The 12,835-nt window shown below is 53.6% G+C and overlaps 1 protein-coding gene across 1 annotated transcript in view; it reads right to left on the bottom strand.

Moving 5' to 3' along the window:
* The window catches only part of SORCS2 (sortilin related VPS10 domain containing receptor 2), a 488,906-nt gene that overhangs the window by 288,210 nt on the left and 187,861 nt on the right, over positions 1-12,835 (bottom strand). Inside the window, exon 2 of the mRNA XM_043447910.1 lies at positions 12,463-12,530. Within this exon, the coding sequence (XP_043303845.1) occupies positions 12,463-12,530 (68 nt within the window). The remainder of the gene's footprint in view (positions 1-12,462; positions 12,531-12,835) is intronic.

Here is a 12,835-nt window from a genome sequence, read left to right as displayed (position 1 = left end):
GTGGGAAGGGGCTCCCTCGGGGTAGGTATCACACAGCGAGCTGGGACTCGGGCGTGACTGGGGTGCCCAAGGCCAGATGTTCTCATCACCCTCCAAGGCCAGCAGCGGCATTCTTGAGATGCAGCCTCGGGCCGCAGAAGGACTTTTGATCCGTCCTGTAGGTGGACCTGGCAGAGCCCGGCGGGATGGATGCTGGGGAGGGTGAGGAGGAGCACACAGGAGACGCCACAGTGGCCATGGCAACACGGAAGGCACCGTGTACGCAGAGCTGCCCTGGAAGAGCAGGGAGTCTGTGGTACCCAAGGGCCGGGGCCGAACCTTCTTCCAGAAGTCTTCCCCGACTACCACTTTCTCTGCTCAACAGAGTGGGGTGGTCCAGCACTTCCCCACAGTGCGGGCTCCCTGGTTATCACTCATCTGTTAGCCCTGCTACACTCTGAATCTCGGGGGTCACTGATCTCAGGGACTCAAACACAGAGCCTGGATGGAAGGATGCGTAGACGGATGATGGGTGGCTGGATGGAGGGATGAGGTGCAGCTGGATAGATAGGGTGTGATGGATGGATGGCTGGATGCGTGATGGGTGGGAGAGATGGCAAGAAGGAGGCCAGGGTGGCGGGGAAGAGAAGAGGCGGAAAAGAAGAGAAAGCCAGATGGCAGAGAAGATGGTCAACGTTAGTGACCAGCAGGGGTCCTCAGAGCTGGGACCCGGGACCTGCGGCAGGCCCGGCATTGGAGTCAAGACAGAGGAAGAGGTTGGGGGGCTGGGGAGGCTGAAGGATTTCCTCAAAGCTCCTGTGACCTCTCGGCCACCCCAGATCTGTTCCAGAGCCTTTTACAGGCACCCTGAGGCCTCAGAGCCTGACCTCATCCAACTGTTGATCGCAGTTGAATTACTTATTGAAGAGACTCAAACCCAGGAAGCTTTTAAGTCAGCGCCTCTCTCGATCCCTTTCTGGTCTGCGTCTTGTTTAAATCAAACTCAGGTCTCCATGGTGATGTTTAAGCAAACACAGAGAGAGACTGTTGCAGGGAGGGAGTCATAGCCGGTGGAAAGGCAGCCAGACACATCAGGGGAAGAGACGGAGGAAGGAAGCCACCCTCTGACACCTCCCAGGCGCCACATGTTGCACACACAAGGTCTCTTGTCATCCTCACGTCAAAACTGCGAGGTCTGCGTCGTCAGACTCAGGGTACAGACGAGGCCCGGGGTGGGGGGTGGGAGCCACAAAGGAGGAAAGGTGCAGAGCCAGATGGAAACTGGATCTGTCTGGGGGCACCGACCACCCGGCCTAGAATGCCTGCTATCAGCCACAGAGCATCCCATCACCATCTAAGACTCTCTCTCTAAAACAAGGCCCGCTCTTCCCGCCTACAAAGAGCGAGACTTGCCACCTGTTTAACGTTCCCTGCGAACACTCAGCACGTCCACCTGTAAGGACCCTAACAGCACAGCAGCGCTTTGTCTGCCTGGACATTCAAGGCCCCGAAGACACAGGCTGTGATCCCGGGGACTGCCTGTGGGCTTCCAGAACACTCTGCACACAGCCAAGCTCTGTCCACCTCACCCTCAGGACAGTCCAGCTGGGCAGACGTCCCCGTCCCTGGCCATCATCTGTCTCCGCAGAAAAGGACCCTGACGCTCCTTTATGTTAGTTCGTATTGAGAGGTTATCATCCGGTTGTGACTTGATGGCTCAGATTCCCTAAACTCTGCATCCTCAACATGTAACCCCCAAATTCTATATTTTAAAAAATGGAGACAGAGGGAGGTACCCTAGGAAAAATAGAGCCAAATCTGGTTTGGAAATGGAATGACATCAAAACCCAGTAGCATTGCAGGGAGACAGATGTGGTCTGGAAATCTCACAGGCCAGTTCATCTGGAACAGAAGATCTATACAGTAGTTTCCCAAAGCTCCTTCCATGGAAAACCCACCCTAGGAAATGCTCAGAGGAGCCAAAGTAAAATAAAACTTAAATTGCATAAAAAAATTTAAACAAGTAAAGTTAATTGAAGTAAATAAAAAGTAAAATAACATTTTAAATTAAATTTTTTTTAAATGAAAGCTCATGGAATCAGATGGGATTGGAGAAATGCCACATGATCTTCTCCTGGAGACGTATGGTGCCCAGTGGTGTGTTAGAGACTCTAGTGTGTTCTCCTACAAAGAAATCTGATCCATTTTCTTCCATCTAATTATGTTTGCCTAGCTTATGACCACACAACATATATTTTCTGGAAGCATCGATGAGCACCTGTTGCGCTTGAGTGTCATTCAGCAGACAAGCCCCTTCTTTCCCCTCCCGTCCCCCACTGGGACTGGGTTTGACCTGTGACTTGCATCAGCCAACGGAATTTAGCAAATGTGCGTGAACAGGAGCCTTAAGGATGCTTATAGCGGTGCGTGCCTCTCTTGCTCCCCTGTCCGTGCCTGGGAAGAAGGGGTCTTGATGGCCTCTGGCTGGTCAGCTGGGGTCCCAGCACAAATGGAGCAGAGTCAAGCCTGTCAACCGCAGGGGGAGCTGTCTGGCCACCCCAGACTACTGCAAACAAATCAGTCACCCCAGGGCGTGAGAAGAAGGAGCCTGCTGTTGCCACCGAGTTTGGGGTGACTGGTTACACAGCGTCATTGTCACTATAACTGAGGAATGCACCAGCCTACAGAAACACTCTTCTAAGAATGGCACTTCTAAGCATTGCATATTTCAAAATATGACATAGAAGAACACTCTCTGGAGGACACATTCTTAGAGAGTGTTGGAAAAGAATAAATGACAATCATAGGAGCTCAGGACACAGTTGGAGGATACCCATCTTAACATTAAGGGTCAGGAAAGGACTTGGGCTATTTGCAGCAGAGAGGCAGAGTTGAAGAAGGAATTTAGCAATAGAAAAAAGATGGGCAGGAAACACAACAGCTAAATCCCGGAGGAGGGGCCTCAAACAGTCAATAAGACACAATAAAAGAAAGTTTGATTCCAGAAAAATTCACGCAATTGCAAGATAGGATAATACTGAATTATGTTCTAACGTCCACTTGAATGCAAACACACCAAGTCTGAAGATTCCAGAGATGCGGGGCAGGAGTCGCTCTGCAGACAGACTGACAAAGGAAAGGAAGGTGGAGACAGACATGGGCGAACACACTCCGCAGCCCTGGTGGGAACAGTGGAGCCTGGGGATGAAAACCCTCATGCTCCAAAGCGGGGGAAGGTGTGGCTCAGCCAGCTTACCAGGGCTGCAGGGATAAACGACCAAAACCGAGGCGTGAGCATCAGTCGCGTTTCTAAAGGCAGCACAATGCCATCTGCGTTAGTTTGTAAATCACACTAAACCCTGGGACATATTGATCGTGGACAGACACATACGCGTGTACTTAACACAGGACACCCCCACGGGGATGACTTCTGGGGTGGGGGATGGCGGGCATGGGGGAGGTGGAAGGAAGGAGGGGGAGCTGGGCTGGATCAGAACCTGGAAGAGTGTGTTTCTTTAAGAGATGGAGAGCCCAGGAAGAGAAAAATTAACATCTGTTACAGCTAGGGAACCCGTGTTGGGCTAGACTGCGGTCTGCTGCAGTAACAGCTGAAGCCCCAAACTTCAGTGGCTTAAGCTGATTATTCCTGATCATGGACCACTGGTTCAGATAAATGACATGACCCCACAATAACCACAAGGGAGGCCAGGGAAGGGAGAAAACGCTTGGATTATTTGGTGAGCACGGGGTTGTCTCTGGCACATGGGTACTCAGGCAGCTGGCACACCACATTCCACACCTTCTGTGTCGGTTCAAGATTTCAGGACTAAAGTGAAGACGGAGGAAGAGAATCCCCCTCCCCCTCCCCCCCCCTCCCCCTGCCCGATGCAAAGAGTTGACTCATTGGAAAAGACCCTGATGCTGGAAAGATTGAGGGCAGGAGGAGAAGGGGGTGACAGAGGATGAGATGGATGGATGGCATCACCAACTCAGTGGACGTGAGTTTGAGCAAACTCAGGGAGATAGTGGAAGACAGATGAGCCTGGCATGCTGCAGTCCATGGGGTCACAAAGAGTCAGAAACGACTTAGTGACTGAACAACAGCAATAATCCCTAACAAAAGGGTGGGGTTCCACCCACTCAGAGGAAACTCGAGACCCCAGTATCCCACTCCAGTATTCCCGAGGTTGCCCCTACTAAAAGTACCACCCAAGGTCACATGTGGGGGTGGAAGGGCAGGGCTGGCACGGCCTCCACACCGTCCAGGCAGTGTGTGAATGGGGCTGTGGGCTAGGGCTACACAACAGCAGAGGGAAGAAGAGCGTAGAGAGTGAGCCAAGATCCACTTTCTCCCTGGCTCAGGACTCCCCCAGCCCTTCTTGCTCCATCTGATGGCATCAGGGCCAGCTCTGTGCTCCTGGCTCCCACCCTACCTGCTGGGATGGCCTCATAGACCGGAAGGGTCTTCCTGGTCCCGGCAGTATTTCCCAAGGACCACATCACCATATGTCCATCCATGCATCCATCTGTCATCTGTCGATCCATCTCTCTGTCCTCCCAGTCGTAAGTTTATCTGTACATCTGTCCCTCCTTCCATCCATCTATCCATCCATCTGTATATCCATCCATCCATCCACCCATCTGCCCATCTGTATATTCATCCATCCATCCACCCATCTGCCCATCTGTATATTCATCCATCCATCCACCCATCTATATATCCATCCATCCATCCATCCACCCATCCACCAACCCATCTGTATATCCATCCATCCATCCATCCATCCATCTACCCACCCATCTGTATATCCATCCATCCACCCACCCATCCACCCAACTGTATATCCATCCACCCATCTGCATATCCATCTACCCATCCATTCATCCACCCATCTATATATCCACCCTTCCATCCACCCATCCAACCATCTATATATCCACCCATCCATCCACACATCCACCCATCTATATATCCATCCATCCATCCATCCATCCATCCACCCATCTATCCACCCATCTGTACATCCATCCATCCATCCCTCCATCCACCCATCTGCATACCCATCCACTCATCCACCCATCTCCATATCCATCCATTCATTCGTCCATCCACCCACTCACCCAATGCCCAACATCACCTTCTGTACCAGATCTAACCTAGGTTCTGGGCATTGGGAGATCATCACAGGGGACCCTACTGGTCTCCATCCTCAACCTGTGTATGTTCTGGCAACCAGGGGTTGAAGGGGGCACCATACCAAACACAGGGGACAAACCATACACAGGGACCCCCACCCTCCAGGAGATATGTGATAAAGAGTGCCTGGGGTCTGCGTCATGCCAAGCAGTGGGGCGGCTTCTTTGAGGAAAAGAGGTTTACGCTGAGACGAAACGTCCATGAGGAGCCAGTACCCGAGGTTCACTACCAAGGGCACGCCATGCAGGCGCTACAGAAGGGACGGACCATACACGGTGGGCAAGGCTCAGCCAGCAGGCTGGGTGGCTGGAGACCGAGGAGTGGGGGTGAGAGTGGAGGAGGGGGCAGGGGGTGGGGTGGGGGCCAGGGGCACAGCGTCCCCGCAGGGAGTGGGGCTCGGGTGCTGGTCCAGGTGCTCTGGGGAGCCAGCGGCCTGCTGAGCCTCACTCCTAGTCAGCCCAGCCCCGGCTACTCAAAGTGAGGTCCCTGGAGCAGCAGCAGCCTGGGCCGCACCTGGAAAGCTGGTAGGCACGCAGAGCAGGGAAGCCTGAGGACTCCCGCCCTGGAGAGGCCTTTCCTGGGGCTGGTCTCCCCTGGGGCACTTCTGAGAGATCCCCACACTGAGTCCACATCTACCAAGGCAGGGTGGTAGTTTTTAAGAGCTTTTCAAATGACCTTTATGTACCTCCTGCTGAGGACAGGCTATCTACACATTGGGCCCTGCTCAGCTCTTGAGGGCTTGCGTCCACTTTCTTGGGAGCATTTACGAGGCCGCTGAGTCCCCACTGGCCATTTGGGATCCAGCTTCAGAGACCCCAAACAGACCTCTCAAGACCCCAGCCTGGGTGGCTGGCAGCAACCTGGGTTCTTGAAACTCTGTGCCCTGCAGCTGCCCAGAGATGCCCCGAGATGCAGGCTGTGGGCACTATCCAGGGGGGTACATAAGGACCATTTTGTCCTAGCGTTTGTATTTCCTGTCTATCCTGACCTTAATGTCGTCACAGGTCTGTCATGGAGGAAATACAAAGTGCACACCAGGCCTTTAGGTGTCCTGTGAGCGCTTATGTTCTTCTGTACCTGCCCTCACTGGAGAAGGAAATGGCAACCCACTCCAGTGTTCTTGCCTGGAGAATCCCGTGGACAGGGGAGCCTGGTGGGCTGCTGTCCATGGGGTCGCACAGAGTCGGACACAACTGAAGTGACTTGCAGCAGCAGCAGACCTGCCCCCGCAGTTTTTGGCCCTGACCACTGAACTGCCCCGACCGGGCTCAGACAGGACATTGGGATACACGAGTGTCAGCCTCCAGGGCGAGCGGGCAGGGCCAGACGTGGGCAAGTGTGCGTGTCACGTCCCTCAGGCCCTGCAAGGAGAGGGGTCTGGGGGGCAGCAGTGGGGTGAACTGGGAAGGGCTGCTGGCCCGCCGAGCATGGAGGGCCAAAGGGGAGAATGACACAGGGCATCACTGTGAGTCACCGGGGAGACCGGATCCGGGCAGAGGTCACGCAGCTTCGTGGTGGATGCGTCCTGGGCTGAGCGGGGGCATCAGAAAGGTGTGTGTGCGGAGTCACTTCAGTCGTGTCCAACCCTTTGCCACCCTACAGACTCTAGCCCACGGGGCCCCTCTGTCCATGGGATTCTCCAGGCAAGAACACTGGAGTGGGTTGCCATGCCCTCCTCCAGGGGATCTTCCCAACCCAGGGATCGAACTCTTATCTCTTAGTCTCCTGCTCTGGCAGGTGGATTCTTTACCGCTAGCACTTCCGTTGGCATCCAGACCTCCTGAGACTGCATGCGACCTTATTTGGAAAGAGGCCTTTGCAGATGTAATGAAGTTAGAGAGCCCGAGATGAGCTCACCCTGGATCACCCGGGTGGGCCCTAAATCCAAAGATGTGTCCTTGTAAGGAACACACGGAGGAGGCCGCGTGAAGATGGAGGCAGAGACTGAAGAGATGCAGCCGCTATGAAGGCCCGCGGCCCCCATTCCCCAGGAGCTGGAAGAGGCAGGAAGGATCCTCCCCAGCACCTCCAGGGGGAGGCCAGCCCTGCCCGCATCTCCATGTCAGACTACTGGGCCGTAGGACGGTGGGAGAACATTCTTCTTGTTTTAAGCCCCTAGACTTTGGTCCTTTGCCCCAGCAGCCCTGGGACACTTGCAGAGACTGGACATGCAGGCCAGGGCAGGGTCAGCCGGCTCCTCTAGTTACCATTCACCTCGGGATGGTCCAGGAGGGGAGGTGGACCAGCTCTGTGCTTGTCCAACCCCCGAGGCCAATCAGCAGCTTTCTCGTGGGAAGGGGCTCCCACGCTTCCCCCCTCCTCCCGGCTGAGAGGCTGAGCAGAGAACAGTGTCCACGGAGAAGGAAGGGGCAGAGGGCAGCACCCTCAAAACCAGCCAGGAAGAGGCACTCCCACCATGGGGCCCACAAAAGGCAGGACAATTAAAAATGCATTCAGCTTAGATTTCAGAGAGCCATTTCCAGACTGTAAATACCACATCTGTCATTAAAAATGTATTTATTGTGATCACACAGGAGAATTCTTGGGAGTCTGGGTGCACATTCAATAGATGTGTCTTTAATAACCCCACTGAATACGTGTTTGTCAGACCCCAGCACCCTGAAACTCCACACGTGCCCTTAACGGCAGACAGCGGGCGGTGACACCCTGACCAAGGGCCGGTGGCAGTCTCGCCCCTTCTGAACAAGCTTGCACGGTCTCAACACAGGGGATGTGAGCAGGGGATGCTCGCAAGAGAAAACGCGATTAAACCCAGAAACCACTCGCCCTCGCTAGGGGCATGGAAACGGCACTGCCTCCCTTTGGGCCAGTAGGTTAGCAAGTTCCAGAAAAGCTGTCAGCCCGAAGGTGGCCAGGAGGCAGAGCACTACCCCATGTGGAGGGTTGCGTTTCTCCCGGAAGAGAATTTGGCTGCAACACGCCAGCCGTGAATCTACTCAGACCGTCTGGCTCAGAAATGGAACTCCCTAAGACGCTTCCCAGGGAACAAAGCGGAAAGGAAAGCAACATGTCAAAATGTCTTAGGACCGGTTCAAATGAATTCTTTTTAACGGCTGAGTAATATTCCATGGTGTATATGTACCACAGCTTCCTTATCCATTCATCTGCTGATGGGCATCTAGGTTGCTTCCATGTCCTGGCTATTATAAACAGTGCCGCGATGAACATTGGGGTGCACGTGTCTCTTTCAGATCTGGTTTCCTCAGTGTGTATGCCCAGAAGTGGGATTGCTGGGTCATATGGCAGTTCTATTTCCAGTTTTTTAAGAAATCTCCACACTGTTCTCCATAGTGGCTGTACTAGTTTGCATTCCCACCAACAGTGTAAGAGGGTTCCCTTTTCTCCACACCCTCTCCAGCATCTATTGCTTGTAGACTTAGTGCTCGGGCCTGGTGCACTGGGAAGACCCAGAGGAATCGGGTGGAGAGGGAGGTGGGAGTGGGGATCGGGATGGGGAATACGTGTAAATCTATTGCTGATTCATGTCAATGTATGACAAAACCCACTGAAAAAATAAATAAATTAAAAAAAAAAAAAAGAACTCCAAAAAAAAAAAAAAAAAAGTCTTAGGACCGCAGCAGGTCTAGGAGTTGTGGGTATGGTGTGAAAGTGTTGGTCGCTCAGTCGTGTCCGACTCTTTGCGACCCCACGGACTGCAGCCCACCAGGTTCCTCCGTCCACGGGATTCTACAGCCAAGAATACTGGAGTGGCTTGCCATGCCCTTCTCCTGGGGATCTTCCCAACAAAGAGATCAAACCCAGGTCTTCCGCATTGCAGGGAGATTCTTTACCATCTGAGCCACAAGGGAGGCAGGGCTAGGAGTTAGAACGAATCAATCCCAGGGGTGAGTGCACAGCCATAAAAAGTAATCACGTGGCCTGTAATACCACACGGAAAAACGGGAAGCACCTTGCATGTATGTGTGACAGAGAGAAGGTGCGCACCTTGATTCTGCGTCTCACGGTACAGCAGTCTCAGCACAAGAAAGATGAGATAAACACAGAAATCAGGCCTGACAGGTAGGGACGTAGATGAACTTTCTGGAAATAACTGATGCTTCTGCATGTATTTTTAATAAAGGGGAGGAAATGTCTGAGCCTAGAGACTGATGAGAAAAGAATGTGGAAAATTAAAATCTGTTGATTTGCTTCGGAGGAAAACTAAATTTAGACTGCGTGCTGTTCTGGGGACGATTCGTATGCAGTCTCCCTCAGTCCTCACGATTTCCCATCCAGGGATGTTTCCACTTTACAGACAAGGAGACGTAAGCTCTTGAGGGGAAAAAGAGCTCCCTGTGGAGACTCTGAGGTGGGTGGTTTGTCTTCCTTGAGACAGGCTGGGACCGGGAACCCTTTGCTGCAGAGCTTTGGACAAACGTCTCCTTGAGCAACAAAATGCAAAGAGATATAAGGGACTAAAAACAGTTGCGCGCATGCACCGTTGGAGCAAATTCTGGACAAGATTCACAAAGACCAAAAACAGCAGCTGCCATGTCTGAAGCCGTGATATTCTTTAGTTGCTCAGTCCTGTCCGACTCTTTGCGACCCCATGGACTGTAGTCCACCAGGCTCCTCTGTCCTGGAATTCTCTAGGCAAGAATACTGGAGTGGGGTTGCCATGTCCTTCTCCAGGGGATTTTCCCAACCCAGGGATTGAAGACGCATCTCCTGCATTTCAGCTGGATTCTTTACTGCTGAGTCAATCAGGGAAGCCATGTCTGAAGAGCCAGAAGCAAAAAGAGGTTTTCAGGAGCAAAACAGGGTACTGCGCCTGAACTCTGAACTCAGTACCGCCGACAGGGTGGGCAAACCACCTAAGCCAGCCCTCCTGCCCGACCCTCGGACACAGCCCTACCCTGACCCCATTTAAAGAATCAGTTCGGCCCACCTCAGGAAGTGAGCAAAGGAACCTGTTACTTGATCTAGCTCCCTCCTGCTGCAGCAGGGACCCCAGTGAAACGTTGCCTGAGTTTGTAGTCTGGCCTCTTGGAGTTTAGTCACTCAGTCGTGTCCAACTCTTTGGACCCCAAGGGCTGCAGCACGCCAGGCTTCCCTGCCCTTCACTATCTCCTGAAGTTTGCTCAAACTCATGCCCATTGAGTCGATGATGCCATCCAACCATCTCATCCTCTGCTGCCCCCTTCTCCTCCTGCCTTCACTCTTTCCCAGCATCAGGGTCTTTTCCAATGAGTTCTTCACATCAGGTGGCCAAAATATTGGCGCTTCAGCTTCAGCATCAGTCCTTCCAATGATTAAGGGGGCCAGGAACCCTGGTTGGTAACAGCCTGGCTTCCCTACCTGTACATGAAGAATTCTGACTCTTGAGGCCACACTGGAGGGCTAGCCAAGGTCATTTCCACCCCCACCAAGCCCCCACGAAGACGTGCCACAAATTTTAACTCCACCCAGCAACTCTGTGTGAAGCAGAACAGTGACACCAGGAAGGACTGCTGGCTCCTCAAGCTACACTCACAATAACCTCACCTCCTCTGTCCCTGGCTTCTGAAGATGCTGCAGGAGCAGACAGAACCTGGCTCCCACTTTCCAGGGGATTAACAAACATTCATGGAGACCTGGGCTGACAGGCAGGGGCTGGAGATTGAGTTGAATTAGTAGATGGACTCTGCTTGGAGCTAGAGAGGACGAGTGCCTCTCTCTACTTTGCAGCCAAGGGGGCCAGTCCTTGGACCATCCACCTGGAAGGGGGAACCTTCCAGGAGCCGGCCCTTCTCAAGGAGCCTGGCCCCAAAACCAGTCCCCAAATGCAAACCTTCAAAGGACAACCGATGAGATTTCACTGGAGCTTTAAAGCTCAGGCCCCTCTCCACTCTCATCCCAAACAATGAACAAACAGCCTTATCCACCCCCGGAGGAGCATATCTGAAAGCAGGCTCCTTGCTGGATGAGCTACTTCAAGGCATGAGATTGAAATATCCCAACACATAAAGAAGCGGGGGTCCTGGTCGGAAAGAATCTGTGGCGGGCTCCTCATCCTGAGGCTGGCGTGGAATTGGAAAGCAAGCTGGCGAGTCTGGGAGGCAAATCTGAGGCTGAGGGGGCGGGCTCGGAAAGGCACTTCTACTGGAAAAGGGAAGGAAAACGCACGGCTCCCCACTCCCCACATCAGCACCAGGGCGACCACGCCCGCCACCACAAGGCCACCCTGCTCCTCATCTGGCCAAGGATGCACCCAGCTCGGGGGTCATTACAGCAACTTGCAGGAGCATCAGGGCAATTCCTCCGTAAGAACCAACTAGGAATCAATCATGAAGCCCCTTCGCTAAAAGCAAAACCAAAGGCCAACAGGAAATCAACTCAAGGTGGCGACACGCATGTCAGGAGCCCTGATCAGCAGGCTTCTGTGTTTTTAATAGATTTCAAATAGAAAGAAAATGAATTAATTAACACTCAAGAAACATGTCTTGGAAAGCAAAACGGTTCAACATGCAGAGAATGTGGAAATGTCGAGCGGTGCCCCCAGGACACAGCGTCCTCGCCTGAGAGATGCATTGAAACCCCAGCCCAAGACGCTGGGATCCTTCCTTCCCCTTCCAGGGGGCTTGCGAGCTAAGTCACTTCAGCCCTACTCTTTGCGACCCCATGGACTGTAGCCCGCCAGGCTCCTCTGTCCCTGGGATTCTCCAGGCAAGAATACTGGAGTGGGTTGCCATGCCGCAGACACAAATACAAGGCTGATCATAATCCAAATGACATCTCCAGTCCTCCTCCTAGCCCACCTCCCTGAAACCATCAAAAAGGCCGCCTAACTCTTGGACTGAATTTACCTTTTACATACAGACAGATAGAGCCCATTGGCAGTGGCGGGTTCTTTATTTTCCAAGCTCTTGGACTGAGCCAGGGAGAAAGACAGACCCTTGGACCGTGAGGATAATCAGTGTATCTGGGGGACTCCGGGAGCTGCGTCGGAAGCTCGGAGCACAAGCAGAGGAAATTGTGCACTGACCTGAATTCACAAGGCAGGCCCCCTTCCCCCGGGAGGACAACAGCGAGGGGAAAGGAGCCCAGACAGAAAGGGAAGAAAGCAAAGAGCCTTCCAACGCCTGTCTGTGCCGCAGCCCTGCATGCACCGCTGACGGGACTCCTAATTGGCCTTCACCTTCTCCTACACGGGTTTTCCAGCGGAAGGGAAGTGGAGAGGCCGCCAGTGAGAGGGGGCTGCTCCAGCCAGGCCCCAGGATCTCAGGCCCAGCCTTGGAGATGCGCAGGTACAGGAGGAGACGAGGCCCGCCCTCGGGCTGACTTACCGCCACAGAGAACTTTCCAGAACCTTCCCCATGTCTGCGTGGTAATACTTGGTCAGGATCAAGATCACCTGTGATGGCAACAGAGACAAAGGCAGAGATCAGGGGCTTTCAGGGCTCTCGACGCGGGGGTATGGTGACCCTCCCCCACCCAGGATGGGGCGGGGGGTGCTCTTCCCACGAGCCCCAGCCCCCAAGCCCCAGAGCACTCAGACCCCGGGCTGGTTTCTGCTCCAAAAAGTCGCTCTGCGCCTCACAATGACTCTCGGAATATCCCACGCCCGGGAGGTCCACCCAGCAGTACCTGCCACTCAGGAGGAATCTCCCCAGCTCAGCCCTGGACTGTCTCAGACTGTGGCCCCAGGGAGCCAAGGAG

The sequence above is a fragment of the Cervus canadensis genome, chromosome 26 (genome assembly GCF_019320065.1).
Source record: "Cervus canadensis isolate Bull #8, Minnesota chromosome 26, ASM1932006v1, whole genome shotgun sequence".
NCBI classification, from domain to species: Eukaryota; Metazoa; Chordata; class Mammalia; order Artiodactyla; family Cervidae; genus Cervus; species Cervus canadensis.
The sequence above is the reverse complement of the archived record's forward strand: the minus strand, read 5'-3'. Positions and strand labels throughout refer to the sequence as shown.